The sequence below is a fragment of the Petromyzon marinus genome, chromosome 76, assembly GCF_048934315.1.
Source record: "Petromyzon marinus isolate PM22_M1 ecotype Great Lakes invasive population chromosome 76, UKy_Petmar_22M1.pri1.0, whole genome shotgun sequence".
Lineage (NCBI taxonomy): Eukaryota > Metazoa > Chordata > Hyperoartia > Petromyzontiformes > Petromyzontidae > Petromyzon > Petromyzon marinus.
The window spans coordinates 3,814,134-3,837,067 of NC_133742.1; the positions used below are offsets into that span (position 1 = coordinate 3,814,134).

General features: G+C 46.6%; 1 protein-coding gene and 1 long non-coding RNA gene across 5 annotated transcripts in view; one reads left to right on the forward strand and one right to left on the reverse strand.

Annotated features, from left to right (window-relative positions):
- Window positions 1-7,544, forward strand: part of LOC116958365 (uncharacterized) — a 29,985-nt gene extending 22,441 nt beyond the window's left edge. The window contains exon 6 of the mRNA XM_076056537.1: window positions 5,991-7,544. Within this exon, the coding sequence (XP_075912652.1) occupies window positions 5,991-6,112 (122 nt within the window). The 3' untranslated portion in view covers window positions 6,113-7,544. The remainder of the gene's footprint in view (window positions 1-5,990) is intronic.
- Window positions 7,545-15,591: 8,047 nt separating this feature from the next.
- Window positions 15,592-20,971, reverse strand: LOC116958368 (uncharacterized). 4 transcript variants are annotated; one of them, XR_012930886.1, is made up of 3 exons: window positions 18,355-20,926; window positions 15,866-18,256; window positions 15,592-15,802 (listed from the first exon to the last, which is right to left on the reverse strand). It is a non-coding gene; the product is annotated as an uncharacterized LOC116958368 (long non-coding RNA). The 4 variants fall into 4 exon arrangements; XR_012930888.1 differs by lacking the exon at window positions 15,592-15,802 and having other exon boundaries at window positions 17,100-17,989; window positions 18,195-18,256; window positions 18,355-20,925; XR_012930887.1 differs by lacking the exon at window positions 15,592-15,802 and having other exon boundaries at window positions 17,100-17,989; window positions 18,058-18,256; window positions 18,355-20,925.
- Between the last annotated feature and the right edge of the window lie 1,963 nt (window positions 20,972-22,934).

The window sequence follows — 22,934 nt, forward strand, 5'->3', positions numbered from 1 at the left end:
ATACATTATACACTACTGTATACTACTATACATTATACACTACTATAAACTACTATACACTACTATACATTATACACTACTATACACTACTATACATTATACACTGCTATATACTACTATACATTATATACTAGTATACATTATACACTACTATATACTAGTATACATTATACACTACTATATACTACTATACATTATACACTACTATATACTACTATACATTATCCACTACTATATACTACTATACACTACTATATACTCCTATACATTATACACTACTATACACTACTATACATTATACACTGCTATATACTACTATACATTATACACTACTATATACTACTATACATTATACACTACTATATACTACTATACATCATACACTACTATATACTACTATACATTATACACTACTATATACTACTATACATTATACACTACTATATACTACTATACATTATACACTACTATATACTACTATACATTATACACTACTATACATCATACACTACTATATACTACTATACACTACTAAACATTATACACTACTATATACTACACCACATTATACACTACTATATAGTACACTACACTACTATACATTATACACTACTATATACTACTATACACTACATTAAACACTACTATATACTACTATACACTACACTATATTATACACTACTATACATTATACACTACTTTACACTACACTGCTATATACTACACTACTATACATTATACACTACTATATAATATACATTATACACTACTATATACTACTATACACTACTATACATTATACACTACTATATACTACTATACACTACTAAACATTATACACTACTATACACTACACTACATCATACACTACTATACATTATACACTACTATATACTACTATACACTACATTACATTATACACTACTATATATTACTATGCATTACACACTACTATACACTACACCGCTATATACCACACACTATACACTACTATACATTATACACTACTATATACTACTATATACTACTACACACTACTATACATTATACACTACTATATAATATACATTATACACTACTATATACTACTATACACTACTATACATTATACACTACTATATACTACTATACACTACTATACATTATACACTACTATATACTACTATACACGACTATACATTATACACTACTATATACTACTATACACTACTATACATTATATACTACTATACACTACTATACATTATACACTACTATATACTACTATACACTACACTACTATACACTAGACGACTATACACTACACTATGCACTATACAGTACACTATACACTACACTACTATACACTACCCTATACACTACACTATACACTACTATACACTACACTACACACTACTATACACTACACTGCTATATACTATACACTACACTATACACTACACTACTATACACTACACTACACACTACGATACACAACTATACACTACACTACTATACATTACACTATACACTACACTACTATACACTACACTACTATACACTACACTACCATACACTACACTATACACTACACTACTATACACTACACTACACTATACACTACACTATACACTACTATACACTACACTATACACTACACTACTATACACTACACTATACACTACACTACTATACACTACACTATACTACTATACACTACACTACTATACAACTATACACCACACTATACACTACACTAAACACTACACTACTATACACGACACTACTATACACTACACTATACACTACACTACTATACACGACACTACTATACACTACACTACTATACACTACACTATACACTACACTACTATACACTACACTACTATGCACTACACTTCTATACACTACACTACTATACACTACACTATACACTACACTACTATACACTACACTATACACTACACTATACACTACACTACTATACACTGCTATACACTACTATACACTAGAGTTCTATACACTACACTACTATACACTACACTATACACTACTATACACAACACTATACACTACTATACAACTATACACTACACTATACACTACACTATACACTACACTATACACTACACTATACACTACACTACTATACACTACACTACTATACACTACACTATACACTACACTACTATACACTACACTATACGCTACACTACACTATACACTACACTATACACTACACTACTATACATTACACTATACACTACTATACACTACACTATACACTACACTACACTATACACTACTATACACTACACTATACACTACACTATACACTACACTACTATACACTACACTATACACTACACTACTATACACTACACTATACTACTATACACTACACTACTATACAACTATACACCACACTATACACTACACTAAACACTACACTATACACTACACTACTATACACTACACTACTATACACTACACTATACACTACACTACTATACACTACACTATACACTACACTACTATACACTACACTACTATGCACTACACTTCTATACACTACACTACTATACACTACACTACTATACACTACTATACACTACTATACACTAGAGTTCTATACACTACACTACTATACACTACACTATACACTACTATACACAACACTATACACTACTATACAACTATACACTACACTATACACTACACTAATATACACTACACTATACGCTACACTACACTATACACTACACTATACACTACACTACTATACATTACACTATACACTACTATACACTACACTATACACTATACAGTACACTATACACTACACTACTATACACTACCCTATACACTACACTATACACTACTATACACTACACTACACACTACTATACACTACACTGCTATATACTATACACTAGACTATACACTACACTACTATACACTACACTACACACTACGATACACAACTATACACTACACTACTATACATTACACTATACACTACACTACTATACACTACACAACTATACACTACACTACCATACACTACACTATACACTACACTACTATACACTACACTACTATACACTACACTATACACTACACTACACTATACACTACTATACACTACACTATACACTACACTATACACTACACTATACACTACACTACTATACACTACACTATACACTACACTACTATACACTACACTATACTACTATACACTACACTACTATACAACTATACACCACACTATACACTACACTAAACACTACACTATATACTACACTACTATACACTACACTACTATACACTACACTACTATACACTACACTATACACTACACTTCTATACACTACACTACTATGCACTACACTTCTATACACTACACTACTATACACTACACTATACACTACACTACTATACACTACACTATACACTACACTATACACTACACTATACACTACACTACTATACACTACTATACACTAGAGTTCTATACACTACACTACTATACACTACACTATACACTACTATACACAACACTATACACTACTATACAACTATACACTACACTATACACTAGACTATACACTACACTACTATACACTACACTACTATACACTACACTATACGCTACACTACACTATACACTACACTATACACTACACTACTATACATTACACTATACACTACTATACACTACACTATACACTACACTACACTATACACTACACTATACACTACACTATACACTACACTATACACTACACTATACACTACACTATACACTACACTACTATACAACTATACACCACACTATACACTACACTAAACACTACACTATACACTACACTACTATACACTACACTACTATACACTACACTATACACTACACTACTATACACTACACTACTATGCACTACACTTCTATACACTACACTACTATACACTACACTACTATACACTACACTATACACTACTATACACCACACTACTATACACTACACTACTATACACTACACTACTAAACACTACACACTACTATACACTACACTACTATACACTACACTATACACTACTATACACCACACTACTATACACTACTATACACTACACTACTATACACTACACACTACTATACACTACACTACTATACACTATACACTACACTATACACTACACTATACACTACACTATACACTACACTATACACTACACTACTATACACTACACTACTATACACTACACTATACACTACTATACACCACACTACTATACACTACTATACACTACACTACTATACACTACACACTACTATACACTACACTACTATACACTACACACTACTATACACTACACTACTATACACTATACACTACACTATACACTACACTATACACTACACTATACACTACACTACTATACACTACACTATACACTACACTACTATACACTACACTATACACTACACTACTATACACTACACTATACACTACTATACACTACACTACTATACACTACACACTACTATACACTATACACTACACTATACACTACACTACTATACACTACACTACTATACACTACACTACTATACACTACACTACTATACACTACACTACTATACACTACACTACTATACACTACACTACTATACACTATACACTACACTACTATACACTACACTACTATACACTACACTACTATACACTATACACTACACTATACACTACACTACTATACACTATACACTACACTACTATACACTACACTACTATACACTATACACTACACTACTATACACTACACTACTATACACTACACTACTATACACTACACTATACACTACTATACACTACACTACTATACACTACACTACTATACACTACACTATACACTACTATACACTACACTATACACTACTATACACTACACTACTATACACTACACTACTATACACTACACTACTATACACTATACACTACACTACTATACACTACACTACTATACACTACACTACTATACACTACACTATACACTACTATACACTACACTACTATACACTACACTACTATACACTACACTATACACTACTATACACTACACTATACACTACTATACACTACACTACTATACACTACACTACTATACACTACACTACTATACACTATACACTACACTACTACACTACTACATCCCACGTGACTTTACCGAAATAACCAAAGGTGGTGGTATGGATCCTTGCCGTCACGAAAACTTCAAATCTAGAAGAAATATTTAAAATAACTTTATTTATTTTATTTAAAAAACCCCACGCTTTAATGAAATGTACCGAACGCGTAGTCATGGCAACGCACCGCAGCTTGCCTGTGACGTCAGGGACACCGTGGCCAATCACAGCCAACGTCAGTTGGAGCGTTAGACAATTAGACCCTAGCCAAAACGTAACAATTAACAGAAATTGTTTAAATTTTTTTATTTTATTTTATTTTTAACGATAGAATATGGTACGGCCATCGGTATGACATAAGCTCGAAACGTAACATTTATAAACAAAAATATTTTAAAACGTATAGCTTTTAATTTTTATGATAGTATTGTCATCAGTATGACATCGGTATAGCAAGTTTACAGCCGATAGCGCATTGGGAAGTGGGTTACAATTGAGTTACAAGACTTGAGGATACTACAACAACAACAACGACAGAGAAAGAGTGAGTTAAATAAAATCGTGTTATAAAAAGCAGGAAACTCCTTCTCATAGTTTGGCGTCATTCGGCTGGTGGCTACGCGAAACAAGTTCCAGTGAGCGGACGCGGATTCACACAAAGTCCCGCGCCTGTTTACCCCTCCCTTTGCCCCGCCCTCTTCCTTTGCCCCGCCCCCTCCCCCTCCCTTTGCCCCCGCCCACTCTCTTTTCCCCCGCCCACTCCCTTTGCCCCCGCCCACTCCCTTTGCCCCCGCCCCCTCCCTTGCCCCCGCCCCCGTAGAGGAACCGCGCTCCCTCGCGCGCAGCGCGCGCATCGCCCTCCGCCGTCACGTGACGGGCGGGCGCCTCCTCCACACGCAGCTGCCGCCAATCATGAGGCGCTACGTGGAGCTCGAGTGGTGATTGGCCGAGCCGGCACGCGCCACGGGGCGTCCACCGATCTCCGATAGGGATCTGCAGATTCCTGGAAGATCGCTGCAGATTCCTGGAAGATCGCTGCAGATTCCTGGAAGATTGCTGCAGATTCCTGCAAGATCGCTGCAGATTCCTGCAAGATCGCTAGAGATTCCTGGAAGATCGCTAGAGATTCCTGGAAGATCTCTGCAGATTCCTGCAAGATCGCTAGAGATTCCTGGAAGATCGCTAGAGATTCCTGGAAGATCGCTGCAGATTCCTGGAAGATCGCTACAGATTCCTGGAAGATCTCTACAGACTCCTGGAAGATCGCTAGAGATTCCTGGAAGATCTCTACAGATTACTGGAAGATCGCTACAGATTCCTGGAAGATCTCTGCAGATTACTGGAAGATCTCTACAGACTCCTGGAAGATCGCTAGAGATTCCTGGAAGATCGCTAGAGATTCCTGGAAGATCTCTGCAGATTCCTGGAAGATCTCTACAGACTCCTGGAAGATCGCTAGAGATTCCTGGAAGATCGCTAGAGATTCCTGGAAGATCTCTACAGATTACTGGAAGATCGCTACAGATTCCTGGAAGATCTCTGCAGATTCCTGGAAGATCTCTACAGACTCCTGGAAGATCGCTAGAGATTCCTGGAAGATCGCTAGAGATTCCTGGAAGATCTCTGCAGATTCCTGGAAGATCTCTACAGACTCCTGGAAGATCGCTAGAGATTCCTGGAAGATCGCTAGAGATTCCTGGAAGATCTCTGCAGATTCCTGGAAGCTCGCTACAGACTCCTGGAAGATCGCTACAGACTCCTGGAAGATCGCTAGAAATTCCTGGAAGATCTCTACAGATTCCTGGAAGATCTCTACAGACTCCTGGAAGATCGCTAGAGATTCCTGGAAGATCGCTGCAGATTCCTGGAAGATCGCTACAGACTCCTGGAAGATCGCTAGAGATTCCTGGAAGATCTCTGCAGATTCCTGGAAGATCGCTACAGACTCCTGGAAGATCGCTACAGACTCCTGGAAGATCTCTACAGACTCCGGGAAGATCGCTACAGATTCCTGGAAGATCTCTACAGATTCCTGGAAGATCGCTGCAGACTCAGGGAAGATCTCTACAGACCCCTGGAAGATCGCTGCAGACTCAGGGAAGATCTCTACAGACTCCTGGAAGATCTCTACAGACTCCTGGAAGATCGCTAGAGATTCCTGGGAGATCTCTATAGACTTCTGGAAGATTGCTGCAGACTCCTGGAAGATTTCTAACTGCGTTTTTGTTGCTCTAACGTTTTCGGAAAGCGCCCCCTGCCGTGCATTTAAGCAAAAGAGCTTCATAGCTCATCGGATTCCTCCAGTTTGAGAAATGTGACGTCACGTAAAAAAACGCGCAACTTTAAATAAAAAAATAAAGACGGCACGTTTCCACTTAATTAATTAGACGTTTTTTTTAAAATATATAAATGTTTTCTCCTACGACGTCAGAGTTGTAAGCGCCACGTTAAACACGCAACCACATTGACTGTGGTAAAGAATTAAAGCTTTTACTGACTGCATAAATTACTCACTATTGATTTTTTTTTGTCGGTAAAGTCACGTACGTATGCAGCGAAATTATATTAAAATAAATCAACCACGACGTTTCGACCGCAACACAAGCGACCTTCATCAGGTGTATTTGGTGCTATTTGGTGTTTTTTTTACAATGAGTACAATGACGATAGTTTAAAGCGATTTTAAGCATGTTTTATATTTTTTTGTGGGGGGGGGGGTGGGTGGTGGGGGCAGAGCTTTGTGACGTCATATTTGAGAGGGGGCGGTCTGACTTTTTGTGACGTCATGTGACCAAGGGGGGGGGTAAAAATATTCCAAAATCGCGTGACGTCATTTATGGACGGCAAGATTCTGATGGTCCAGCAGAAATGAAGATTTCTCTGCGCGTTTAGCCACACGGCCGTGACGAGGGTACATATATATATTTTTATTGATTGCTCACGTGTGATGAGTGATCAAATTATTGATAAACGGTTTGCATGTGTTACAAGTGGTGGAAATCCAACCCGGGAGATCGAGCGCCGACGTGTAGGGAAAGCGGCAGGTGCAGGCTCGCTCACCCGCTCGCTCACCAACTCACCCAGTCGCTCACCTACTCACCCGCTCGCTCACCCGCTCGCTCACCCGATCGCTCACCCGCTCGCTCACCAACTCACCCAGTCGCTCACCAACTCACCCGCCCGCTCACCCGCTCGCTCACCCGCCCGCTCACCCGCTCGCTCACCCGCTTGCCCGCCCACCCGCTCACCCGCCCGCTCACCCGCTCGCTCACCCGCTCGCTCACTAACTAATCCAGTCGCTCACCAAATCACCCTGTCGCTCACCAACTCACCCAGTAGCTCACCCGCTCGCTCACCCGCTCGCTCACCCAATCGCTCACCCGCTCGCTCACCCAATCGCTCACCCGCTCGCTCACCCGCTCGCTCGCCCGCTCGCTCACCCGCTCGCTCACCCACTCACCCACTCGCTCACCCGCTCGCTCACCCACTCGCTCACTCGCTCGCTCACCCACTCACCCGCTCGCTCACCCACTTGCTCACCCACTCACCCGCTCGCTCACCCATTCGCTCACCAACTCACCCAGTCGCTCACCAACTCACCCGCTCGCTCACCCACTCGCTCACCAACTCACCCAGTCGCTCACCAACTCACTCGCTCACCCACTCATCCGCTCGCTCACCAACTCACCCGCTCGCTCACCAACTCACCCACTCGCTGACCAACTCACCCAGTCACTTACCAGCTCACCTACTCGCTTACCCACTCGCTGACCAACTCACCCACTCGCTTACCAACTCACCTGCTGACCAACTCGCTCACCAAATCACCCGCTCGTTCACCAACTCATCCACTCGCTCACCAACTCACCCAGCCGCTCACCAACTCATCCACTCGTCCACCAACTCACCCACTCGCTTACCAACTCACCCACTCGCTCACCTATTCACTCATCGACTCGCTCACCAACTCGCTCAACAACCGCCATTCGCCACCAAGTGGCGGTGACGTTACCACGGCGCTTGTGCCAGGCTATGTGCACGTTGAGGCCACGTGAAGTGTCGAACGCCTGCGGGCAGGTCACGGGGCAGACCCAGCAGGTGCCATGGGTTGACTGACTGAGATGTCTGCCCCCTACTGTGCCAACTTGCTGTGTTTTAGCTGCCCGGCGCTCCGCTCGTTGTTGTGAGCGTCGCTCCTCGCTCACCAACTCACCCGCTCGCTCACCCGCTCGCTCACCAACTCACTCGCTCACCACTCACCCGCTCACCAACTAACTCGCTCACCTGCTCGCTCACCAACCCATCCACTCGCTCACCAACTCACTCACTCGCTCGCTCACCAACTCATCCACTCGCTCACCAACTCACCCGCTCGCTCACCAACTCAACCGCTCGCTCACCAACTCACCCGCTCGTTCACCAACTCACGCAGTCGCTCACCAACTCATCTGCTCGCTCACCAACTCACCCACTCGCTGACCAACTCACCCACTCGCTCACCCAGTCGCGTACCAGCTCACCCACTCGCTCACCCACTTGCTCACCAAATCACCCACTCGCTTACCAGCTCACCTACTCGCTCACCTATTCACTCGCGCATCCACTCGCTCACCAACTCAACCACTCGCTCACCCACTCGCTCAAAAACAACTGCCATTCGCCACCAAGTGGTTGTGACATCACCACGACGCCTGTGCCAGGCTATGTGCACGTTGAGGCCCCGTGAAGTGTCGAACGCCTGCTGGCAGGCCACGGGGCAGACCCAGCAGGTGCCGTGGGTTGACTGAGATGTCTGCCCCCTACTGTGCCAACTTGCTGTGTTTTAGCCGCCCGGCGCTCCGCTCGTTGTAGTGAGCGTCGCTCCACCGCCCTCCGTTGTTGTTGGAGGGCGACTGCCTCCAACTGCTCAATAGCGTCCTTCACGAGCCTCCTCCACAGAGGCTGATCTTGACACCTCTGGTACCAGTCATCGGCAAGTCCACTCAGCTTCACGTCCTCCTGTACCACATCACTCCATCTCTTCTCTAGCCCGTGCCGCGCCCGCTTAGCCCCCTCGATCCGGCCGAACAAAAGCTGTTTCGGCATGCGGTGGCTGGGCATGCGGGCTACACGGCCCAGCCGGAGGAGCTCACCGATGGGACTTTGTCCAGCTCTTTCAAGGATTTGTAAGCTCCTCACACAATTTTGTAAGCTCCTCACACAATCCAGCCTGGTTAAACCCAGGATGGATCATAGGCAGGCCAGCCTAAATGTTTCTAACCGGCGAAGATGTTCCATTAGGGGGGTCCACGTTTCGCAAGCGTAGAGAAGGGAGGGAATGACCGTGGCCGAGAAGCCCTGAAGCTTAGTGCGGAGCGACAGACCAGGTAGCTTCCACACAGCGTTACGCAACCGATGAAAAGATATTGCCGCTCGACTGATTCGGAGTGAGACCTCTGCTGTCAAACCAGAGCCGGTCATAAGCACACTGCTCAGGTATGGGAAACTCTCCACTCTCTTCACAACTGCCCCATCACTGATTGGGAGTTGTTGGTACAAAATACCCAGGCAGGTGCTTAGTTTTGGTGAGCTCCAGGTTCAGCAGCAGCGCCTCCAACTCCTCCTCTGAGTGAACAGCAATCACCAGATCATCGGCATACATAACATGGTTGACCAGTAAGGAGCCATCCCTTGACCGCACCCGGTCATCGATCAGCCTCCCATTGTGTCTGTACCAATGGAAATTCCTCCGGTACAGTCATCGAAGGCTTCACGAACTACGTTGTCGAAAGAAATGTTAAATAATGTGGGAGCCAGAGGACATCCCTGTCGCACCCCAAGGTGTACAGGGAATGGTTCTGATTCCCGGCCACGTAGTTTTACCCGGGCCCGCTCACCATCATGAAGGTCCTACTGATGGTATCATAGGCCTTGACCAGGTCAATAAAGCAGAGATGTAGGTCTTGTTAAAATTACCTCCACCTCTGCTGTAGCGAACAGACAGAAAACATGGCATCTGTGCAGGTCCGCCCTTTCCTGAAACCACATTGGGGTTCTGCAAGCCTCTCCTCAGAGTGCCCGGCAAGGCGATGTTGAATAATTATTGCCAGGACCTTTCCCGGCACACTGAGTGAGATGCCCCTGTAGTTGTTACAGTTTGTGCGGTCCCCCTTCTTAAAGAGAGGGACCACCAGGGCATCCTTCCAATCCTACGGAACCCGTCCAGTGGCCCAGACAGTTGTTATGATGTCATGTAGGGCAGTCTGTGCACAAACGCCACCCTCCCTCAGCATTTCGCTTGGGAGATCATCTCTATCCGGTACCTTTCCTGGCCTTCAGTACTTCCTCAGCAAATGGCACCTCAGCTAGCCACTCACAGGGGGTAACAACTTCTTCCAATATTTGAGGCACCGCAGCCTCAGCAGGGGATTTTCCCCTCCCCCAAGACCTCAGAAATGCTCAGCAAATCTGCACACCTGTTCCTGGGGGTCAGAGATTGGATCACCGTTCTTTCCCCTCACGATGGTAATAGGTGTGGCACTGCAAGAAACTTTTTTTAAAAAATGGAATTAAAGAATGACTTGTGATCACAGGCCACTGAGGCAGATTCCATCTATTCAGCAACCCACGACCACCACCCATCCTTGCAACGCCTCACGGTTCTCTGAACCGCCGAGCGAAGGCTGCGGGAAGCCTCCTTATTCTGACGTGGGATACTGCCGACAAAGAGAGTGGGCCTGTCGCTTTTTCTCAGCCAGCCTGAACACCTCCTCTGTCAGTCAGGGTATATGGGGAGGTCTGGACCGCGTACCCAAAGCAGCCATTGCAGCTGCATGAGCCACAGTCCTGAACCTCGCCCATTTCCCCTCAACATCAGGAGTGGGGAGGATGCCAACCCCAGCTGCAAGCGATGATGAAATTCTCGCTTGCAACTTTCATCAGCTAGCCGAGATCAAGCCACCATGGGTATGAATGAGGCCCTGGGTGTACACCCACCACCGGAGTGGAAGAACGGCAGGGTCATCTTACAGATGAAAAGTCGATGGTCAGTGGGCAGATCAGCTCCACGGTAGGTCCTGGTGTCAAGGACATGGGCCCGCATCCGCTGTTCTGTCACACTGTAGTCCAGCAGATGTTCTTGCTTGGACCCGGTGTGCATCCATGATGTTGTGTGGATGCACTGATGCTGGAAAAGCGTGTTGGTAATTACAAGCCCATGGGCTGCACAAAAATCTAGCAGCCTCCGAATGTTATTGAGCTGATCTGGACCATGCCTTCCAATCACTCCAGACCAGGTGTTAGCATCATGACCAACTCATGCATTAAAGACACCCAACAGGATGACTATCCCGAGGGGCCACCTGTGACAGGTCATAGAAGGCATCTGACTCATCGACTTTGCCTGCATCCCTCCACTGATGTTCGTCGGTGGAGGCATAAGTAACCACGACCACCACTCCTCGCCTCTGGTTGATGGGAAGGAGAGCCCAAAGTAGCCTGGGGCTTACAGCTTCCCTCACCGCCACGCTCCCTTCATTATTTTGTTCAAAAGAAGATCCACTCCCTGCCCCAAGTAGAGGACTGTCCACCCCTCATGGCGGCAGGAGCCAGAGCCGGTCCACCGGATATACTGAATGCCACAGAGATGCAGGCGGTACCGGTCCAGCTCCCGACAGAGGAGCGGCAGCCTCTCCTCCGCAGTGAGCGTTCGAACATTCCACGTGGCCACCCGCAGTGGCTTTTCGCTGCTTCTGGAGGAGCCCCGAGGGTGAGGATTCAATCTCCTGGCTCCGCAAAAAATGGGATTTGGCCAGGAGACATCAGACGCCCGCCTGTCCCCGCCCATGGCTTTCTGCATAAGCTTAGTTGGATAAATTTTGATTTAAAGCTTTCGTGACTGCAGTAATTCATATTCTTAGTTCTTTCGGTAAAGTCACGTTGAAGGGAAACAATAAAATAATAAAATATATAAAACAATAAAAAAATTCTCACGACGTTTCGACCATAACTCAAACGGTCGTCTTCAGGTGTGTTGGTTCGCATAAATTTATTTATTTTCAAACGCCGTCTTTATTTATTTATTAAAACACGTTAGCGCCACGCGCAGCGATTTGGCAGATTATTTAGAAGGACTAGTCCATCTATGTTCTGAAAAGGAGGGGGGAGACGAAAATTTGTTTTTTTAATGTATGCTGTCTGAAAGGCACTGTAAGCATGAACAATCAATTAAGACCTGAAATGGTTCATCAAATCTTTCCAATGATTGCTAAGCCAGAATCCATCTTCTCGGTTGAAATTGTCTCCGTGCTTGTATATGTGGATAGCCTCATGAACGAATCTCTCATGGTAGCCAGATGGCTTACAAAGAACCTGTCTTAACTAAATACTTTGTTTTCGTGGTTTAGTGGTAATTAGTTGAAGGTGTGGGGGAGGGGGGGGGGTGTTACCAGCCCCTCGCACGCGTCTAGAGCCCCCCCTTGTTGGCCGCTGTGGAAGCCGCAAGCGCCACGAGAGGGAAGGAGGGCGCGTGTTACGTGCCAAACCTTGCTGGCCGTGTCCGGCGGTGGAGGCTTACGGGACGTCTACCACCCACGCGAAGCGACCCAACGAATCTCATTACGCGTCGACCTTGATTTGGCGCTTTCGTCACTGCAGGAATTACTCTTTGTTGTTGGTTTTTTTTTTCCGGTAAAGTCACGTATCTGAGACTAAAGGGCTCTAAGAAAAGCCGTCTCGGGTGTGGACCAATCAAATGCAAGGACGGTGCATATATATTACTCATCAGAGTTGTCGTTTTTGTTTGCATTTCGACCGCTTGTGTTGTGGTTATTGCAAACATGATGCCTTGAATAAAAGGGTGTCAGTTTTTTTTGTGCCAGTTAAAAGGGGGGGGGGGTAAAAACCTATTCCTAAAGTCACGTAGAAAATAAGAAAGAACGTCATTTCATTCTCCCTTATCTCTGCGCGTCGTTTGATACCGCTCGCTGCACCGTTTTCTAGCTGCGAGGCCTGCCCCTGCACGCAGCCAGCCGAGCCGCTCACGGTTCCGCGGCCTAACCTGAAAGTGACCGAGCGTTTTTTTTTTGGGGGGGGGGAACACTCTCAAGGAATGATTCCGTTTGAACGACGGTGGCCACAGCCGGCTTGAACCGTCGCCCCGTCCACTTGCACCAGCACCAGCTGGGTGCTTTCCATTGGGGTTCTGAGAGTTGCCCGCAGGGTTTGTGGTCAGACTAAAGTTCCGAACGTCAGAGACAAGGCCGTCCCCCCCCCCCCCCCCCCCCTCTGAACGGGGCCTCCATTTCGTCGGTCGGGAATTTCCGCTCGGAATTGGCAGCGTTTGCCTCAAATCCCCAGCGGTGGCCAAGGCTCCTGCAGAGCGTGCGATCCGGTGCTCCGGAAGCTCCTTTTTCTCATTGGGCATCGTCACGCTCGTCCGTCCCCCCGCCCCCCCCGAAACGATGTTGTTCCGCGGCCCTGCAGGTGCCGAGATAAACCTGTGCCCCCCCCCCCCCCCCCCCCCCGTCGCTCGAGTAGCATACACCGGACGCTCCGATTGGCACAGAGTCGAAGGGGCAACTTAAAAGCCGAGTTTGGGGGGGGGGGGGCTGTTCTTCCAAGCAGCCGGGAGGGCCGCGAGCAATTACCGAAACGTCCGGCAGCACCGGCGATTTGGCCACTCGCTTTTCGGGATCTTAATCCTTGGCGCGGTCCTGGTTAGGCCTCACCCTCACCACCCACCCCCCCCCCCGCCCCCGTTTGGCATCGCCTCTGCTCGGCAGAGGAATTCCGGGCCGCAACTGCCGAGAAGACGTCGCCGGCGGTGGTCCGTCGCCGGCGGTCCGTCGCCGCTTACGGCCCTTGGGATCTTCCTCCGGGCGGTCCCTACAGAGGCACCACCCCCCCCCGGACGTGGCGCATTTCCCCGTGGGCGTTGTTGCAAATTCTCAGCGGTTCTGACGTTTTTGTGTTGTTTTTTTTTTTAAAGCACAACTGTACACTCTGCACTGTACCACCACACTGCAAAACACTACAACACACCCCCATGCGCAACCATACGGGGGTCTTGATCTAAAGCTTTCGTGACTGCGGTAATTCATGTTCTTAGCTCTTTCGGTAAAGTCACGTCGAAGGGAAACAATAAAATAATAAAATATATATAAAACAATATATATTCTTAGCTCTTTCGGTAAAGTCACATCGAAGGGAAACAATAATATATATATAAAACAATATATATTCTTAGCTCTTTCGGTAAAGTCACGTCGAAGGGAAACAATAAAAATATATATAAAAACAATTTACATTTTTTGATTTAAAGCTTTCGTGACTGCAGTAATTCATATTCTTAGCTCTTTCGGTAAAGTCACGTTGAAGGGAAACAACAAAATAATAAAATACAAAATAATAAAATATATATTATTTTGTTGTTTCCCTTTCAACGTGACTTTACCGAAAGAACTAGGCATATAATTAATATTTTATTATTTTATTGTTTCCCTTCGACGTGACTTTACTGAAAGAGCTAAGCATATAATTAATATTTTATTATTTTATTGTTTCCCTTCGACGTGACTTTACCGAAAGAGCTGAGCATATAATTAATATTTTATTATTTTATTGTTTCCCTTCAACGTGACTTTACCGAAAGAACTAGGCATATAATTACTATTTTATTATTTTATGTTTCCCTTCGACGTGACTTTACCGAAAGACCTAAGCATATAATTAATATTTTATTATTTTATTGTTTCCCTTCGACGTGACTTTACCGAAAGAACTAGGCATATAATTAATATTTTATTATTTTATTGTTTCCCTTCGACGTGACTTTACCGAAAGAACTAAGCATATAATTAATATTTTATTATTTCCCTTCGACGTGACTTTACCGAAAGAACTAAGCATATAATTAATATTTTATTATTTTATTGTTTCCCTTCGACGTGACTTTACCGAAAGAACTAAGCATATAATTAATATTTTATTATTTCCCTTCGACGTGACTTTACCGAAAGAACTAAGCATATAATTAATATTTTATTATTTCCCTTCGACGTGACTTTACCGAAAGAACTAAGCATATAATTAATATTTTATTATTTTATTGTTTCCCTTCGACGTGACTTTACCGAAAGAACTAGGCATATAATTAATATTTTATTATTTTATTGTTTCCCTTCGACGTGACTTTACCGAAAGAACTAAGCATATAATTAATATTTTATTATTTCCCTTCGACGTGACTTTACCGAAAGAACTAAGCATATAATTAATATTTTATTATTTTATTGTTTCCCTTCGACGTGACTTTACCGAAAGAACTAAGCATATAATTAATATTTTATTATTTCCCTTCGACGTGACTTTACCGAAAGAACTAAGCATATAATTAATATTTTATTATTTCCCTTCGACGTGACTTTACCGAAAGAACTAAGCATATAATTAATATTTTATTATTTTATTGTTTCCCTTCGACGTGACTTTACCGAAAGAACTAGGCATATAATTAATATTTTATTATTTTATTGTTTCCCTTCGACGTGACTTTACCAAAAGAGCTGAGCATATATACGGGGGGGGGGGGGGGGGGAGTCCTTCGACAAAAAAAAGTCGTCAGCACTTGTACACGGGGCACTACGGAAAAAAACAACGGAGAAGCGACACACGCTGCGAACACGATAACAAACGGAACCGTTAATGGCCTCAAAAAGTCAAAGAGCCCCGCACGCTCGTTCGCCCCGGTTCTCAACGGCTACGCCCTGGAATCCTTCCCCAGGTGGTTGTTGCAAGTTCTCAGAAGTGTTCACATTTGCTCGGAAGCCCCCTGTACACAGGGCACGCAACACACACACACACACACCCCCTCCTTTTACGAATACAGATACGAGAGATAATGCAAATCCTTCCACGGCGCCCAGAGAGAGTCCAGTACCCCCCACCCCAATTTTGATTCGACGCATTTTATTCAGCGATACAACAACAACAACAAAAAAACGACGCGAGGTGGGTTTGGCCATCAAGCACCCCAAAGTACCGCAAATTAAACACCGCGGTTAAACACAAATCCGTGCCCGGCATCGCGAGTCTTAAGACTTTACAAGTGCCCATCCAACCAACGTATTAAGAAGCCACGGGGTTCCCATCAACAACACAGCCCGGTGGCGTTTGCGTGTCTCTCTCATCGTCATCGTCACGGTCAAGAGCGCAGAAGGGTGGTCAACACATCTACGCCTCCGTATAAGATCTGGCTGTCACCTGATGAAGCCGGTTGCAATCACTGGCGAAACGTCACGTTACTCGGTTTGTAAATGTTGTGGCTTCGCTCTCGCACGTACCGGCGCGCTGTACTAGTCCACTACACTGTACACTACACTACCATACACTACACTATACACTACACATTAGTGCTGTACTAGTCTACTACACTGTACACTACACTACCATACACTACACCATAGACTACACTACATATTAGTGCTGTACAAGTATACTACACTGTAACCTACACTATACACTACACATTAGTGCTGTACTAGTATACTACACTATAACCTACACAATACACTACATATTAGTGCTGTACTAGTCTACTACACTATAACCTACACTATACACTACACTACTATACACTACACTGTACACTACCATACACTACACTATAGACTAGACTACACTACACATTAGTGCTGTACTAGTATACTACACTGTAACCTACACTATAGACTACACTACACATTAGTGCTGTACTAGTATACTACACTGTACACTACACTACCATACACTATACACTACACATTAGTGCTGTACTAGTATACTACACTGTAACCTACACTACTACACAACACATTAGTGCTGTACTAGTATACTACACTGTAACCTACACTATACACTGCACTATAGACTAGACTACACTACACATTAGTGCTGTACTAGTATACTACACTGTACACTACACTACCATACACTACACTATACACTACACATTAGTGCTGTACTAGTACACTACACTGTAACCTACACTATACACTGCACTATAGACTAGACTACACTACACATTAGTGCTGTACTAGTATACTACACTGTACACTACACTACCATACACTATACACTACACATTAGTGCTGTACTAGTCTACTACACTAACCTACACTACACTATACACTACACATTAGTGCTGTACTAGTCTACTACACTGTAACCTACACTATACACAACACATTAGTGCTGTACTAGTATACTACACTGTAACCTACACTATACACTACACAACACATTAGTGCTGTACTAGTATACTACACTGTAACCTAGACTATACACTACTATACGGACATATTGACGTGATGTACCCAAAAAAAACCTCTATTAAGGATGCCATTGGTCGCGAAAGCCTACGTGTTAAACTGGCTTGGAAATGTTAACTCCCTCGCCTGGTATACAGGAGATCGTGGGTTCCATCCTGACCCCGGACGCCGCCTGCTGCCGCTGTATATTTGAAGTCTGCGTCTCTCTCTCTCACTCTCCTACGTGGTAGACACATTCAGAATCAACAGCACCACCACCACCACCCGCGCGTTTACAGAGAATCCGATCGCCGCTATGAATTTCCGCAAGTGACTACGATGGGCCAGGTAGCGGCTTCCGAAGAATAAATAATAGAACGCTAAACAGCTCTCCGTGCGGGGGGGGGGGGGGAGAAGAGAGGGGCCCATAACTGGCAAAAAAAATAATAAAAATAACGGCAAGTTAATCATCTTCATTGTTCTAAGGCGTCTCCCCCTCCGGCCTACAACACCGTTTTGAGACGAGGCTCAAAAGAAAGCCGTCTCCGGTGAGGACCAATCAGCTTCAAAGCACAATGCATTTGATGAAAATCAAGAGCGTCAATTTTTAACTGAAGCTGCCGTGACTGCTGGGATCCGTAGCAAATTTGGTTCTGTCGGCAAAGTCATCGCGTAGGTAGAAATAAACTGGCAGATCACGGCGTTCCACCTGATGGCGATTGCTTGCGTTGCGGACACAAAACTACGAGAAGGGGTTTCTCCCCCATTTGTACACGCTTTCATTATACACTAGCCTTCTTACACGCTTTCATTTAAGTCACTCTGTGCTGTTGTTATAAACTAGTCTTCTTACACGCTTTCATTTAAGTCACTCTGTGTGTTGTTGTTATAAACTAGCCTTCTTACACGCTTTCATTTAACTCTGTTGTTGTTAAAAACTAGTCTTCTTACACACTTTGATTTAACTCACTGTCTGTTGTTGTTATAAACTAGCCTTCTTACACGCTTTCATTTAACTCTGTTGTTGTTATAAACTAGTCTTCTTACACACTTTGATTTAACTCAATGTTGTTATAAACTAGTCTTCTTACACACTTTGATTTAACTCACTGTCTGTTGTTGTTATAAACTAGTCTTCTTATACACTTTGATTTAACTCACTGTTGTTGTTATAAACTAGTCTTCTTACACGCTTTCATTTAACTCACTCCGTCTGTTGTAGTATCCTCAAATCTTGTAACCGAATTGTAACCCACTTCCCAATGTGCTCTCGACTGCAAACTTGCTATACCTATGTCAAACTGATGACAATACTATATTCTATCATAAAAAAAACTAAACACTTTCACACTTTTTTTTCTTTCATATTTTTACGTTTCGGCTCGAGTCTAACGGTCCACGCTCAAACCAACGTCGGCTGTGAATCGCCACGGTCCCCTTACGTTGTGCCAAGCTTCGGGGGGGGGGGGGGGCCCCCCCACTTCCTGGAGCCGTGGAGATCTCCCGTTACTACCAGCAACGGCGTACGTTTCATTATAAAGCTCGCGTGTGTTTTTAAAAAAAAAAAGAAAGACGTTTTAAATATTATCACTCCTTTCCGGCAACTAAAACGGCCGTGTCGAGACGTCAAAACGCCAAAACGACTGGAACCCTTTTTTTTTCCCTTACACGAGGAATCGCAAAAAAAAAAAACCACACAAACACATTACTCCGCTAATATCGGTTTTCTGTCGTTCGATTGGATTCTTTTGTCTACCTACAGCGACTTGGCGTCGAAGAACCGGCGTGAGAAACGGCCGGTTAAAGAGATAAATAGTGAAGCCAACAGGGTCTAACTCCGTCCGCATATTCGCCACGACCCTTCGCGCTTACACCTAGGGGGCAGGGCACCCCGCAACCCCCGCCCGCCCGAACCACAGGCCCGTGGACGAGGAGGGGCCATTCCACGTTACTAGGGCAGGAGCCGGGCTTCTCTCCACAGGACAGCCACCTCTCCCCGAACGTAACACCGCGTTTTTGGGGGTGCGGTGTGGTGTGGTGCAAAGTGCTGTCAGCTGCCGTACCGCTCCTCGCCCATCAAGAGCCGGGGGGGGGGAGGGGGTGAGGAGGTTTTCCCACTCACGGGCTCCCTCCTCAATCAAACGCACGCACGCACGCACGCACGCCCCCCCCCCAACCCACGCTCCCCGCCCATCCGCGTGCGATCCACCGACCCTCGCCGTGGGTTCGCGGAGGATCTTTAACACCCCCCGCCGCCGCCGGCCACATCGCCATCATCGCCATCATCATCACCATCATCATCACCATCATCATCACCATCATCATCGCCATCATCGTCATCGTCATCGTCCGGTTGCGTTACCAGGGCGGAAATAAAAGATTCCCCGACTCTGAAGCGTCACACCCAAAGGCTGACGTCCCAAAGAGTTGGTCCGCAAAGCTCGTCGGGCAGTCCACCTCCTCCACCAACTCCACCGCCTCCTCCGCCTCCTCCACCAACTCCTCCTCCTCCACCGCCTCCTCCGCCTCCTCCACCAACTCCTCCTCCACCGCCTCCTCCGCCGCCTCCTCCACCAACTCCACCGCCTCCTCCACTGCCTCCTCCACCAACTCCTCCTCCACCGCCTCCTCCGCCTCCTCCACCAACTCCACCGCCTCCTCCACCAACTCCACCGCCTCCTCCGCCTCCTCCTCCACCAACTCCTCCACCGCCTCCACCGCCTCCACCGCCTCCTCCGCCACCCCCAAAGGCGGCGACCTCCGACCCCGGCACGGCAGCGTCGGGCGCAGAGGCGGCGTTGCCGCCGTGCAGCAGCTCCAAGAGGAAGTCGTCGAGGTCGTGGGAGTCGCCCCCCACCGTCGCCGCCGCCGCCCCCCCACCGCCCACCCCGCCCACCGAGGTGGCGGTGGGCGGAGGCTCGGGGCCAGCGAGCCGCGCGCACAGCGCCAGCAGCTCGGCGTCGAGCCCTCCGCCATCGCCGCGGAGCTCCTCCTCCGTCGCTGCCGCCGCCCGCCGGCCCGAACCGACGGGCGCCGACCCGCCGGAGCCGCTCTTCCTCCCGGTGGCGGCGGCGCGAACCGACGGAGCCACCGGCCTTCGCGGCGCCACCTCGTCCAGGGACTCCGCCTCCAGCCGCCTCCTCCGCAGCCGCCTGAGCATCTTGCGGAGTCTTCGAGTCTTCGTCGCCTCCTCCTCCTCCTCCACCGCCACCGCCGCCACCTTCACCTCCTCCTCCTCCACCTCCTCCTCCTCGTCGTTGTCGTCGTGCCGCTTGCCATTCAGCGGCGGCGAAAACGGCCAACCCACGACAGGCCGACGACGCGGAAGACGAGGGTGGGGTTGATGAGGTGGATGGTGAGGTGGATGGTGAGTAGGTGGATGGTGAGTTGGTGGGCGAGTTGGTGGATGGGAGGCAGGATGGTGTGGCTGATGAGGTGGATGATGAGGTGGATGGTGAGGTGGATGGTGAGTAGGTGGGCGAGTTGGTGGATGGGAGGCATGATGGTGTGGCTGATGAGGTGGATGATGAGTAGGTGGGCGAGTTGGTGGATGAGCAGGTGGATGGGAGGCAGGAGGATGGTGTGGCTGATGAGGTGGATGATGAGGTGGATGGTGAGGTGGATGGTGAGTAGGTGGGTGTGTTGGTGGATGGGAGGCAGGAGGATGGTGTGGCTGATGAGGTGGATGATGAGTAGGTGGGCGAGCTGGTGGATGAGCAGGTGGATGGGAGGCAGGAGGATGGTGTGGCTGATGAGGTGGATGATGAGTAGGTGGCTGAGGTGGATGATGAGGAGGTGGGCGAGAAGACTGACGAGTAGACTGACGAGTCGGCGGGTGAGTAGGAGTCTGATGAGGTGGATGAGTAGGTAGCTGATGAGGTGGATGAGTAGGAGTCTGATGAGGTGGATGATGATCAGGCGGAGGTATCGGTGAAGCCGAAAGCCCCTTGGCCCGGTAGGCGCCATACTTCACCGCGCCGCTGTTGCCGAAGGGACCTGTCAGCGGCGACGACGACGACGACGAGGTGGTGGTGGTGGTGGTGGCGGACGAGGTGGGGGGGTGGCCTCTGCCGTCCGCCGCCCACCCCGAACGGGAGGGATGAATGAAGCGACGGAGCAGAGAGTTGGACCAGGGGGCGGTGCGTGCATCCACAGCTGGCAGAGATCCTCGTCCACCACCTCCTCGTCCACCACCACCTCGTCCACCACCACCTCCTCCACCACCTCCCCCCCTTCTACCACCTCCACCAACGACGCCGATCAGGCCATCGCTAACCAGCCCCCCGCTAACCAGCCCCCCGCTAACTGGATACCCATCGGCGAGCCTGTTACCAAGACGGCCGTTCGCTCGCCGCCCGTTAACCAGCTGCCCGCTACCGACCTGCCCGTTAACAAGCTGCTCGTTAACCAGCTGCCCATTAACCAGCTGCCCATTAACCAGCTGCCCGTTAACCAGCTGCCCGCTACCGACCTGCCCATTAACAAGCTGCTCGTTCACC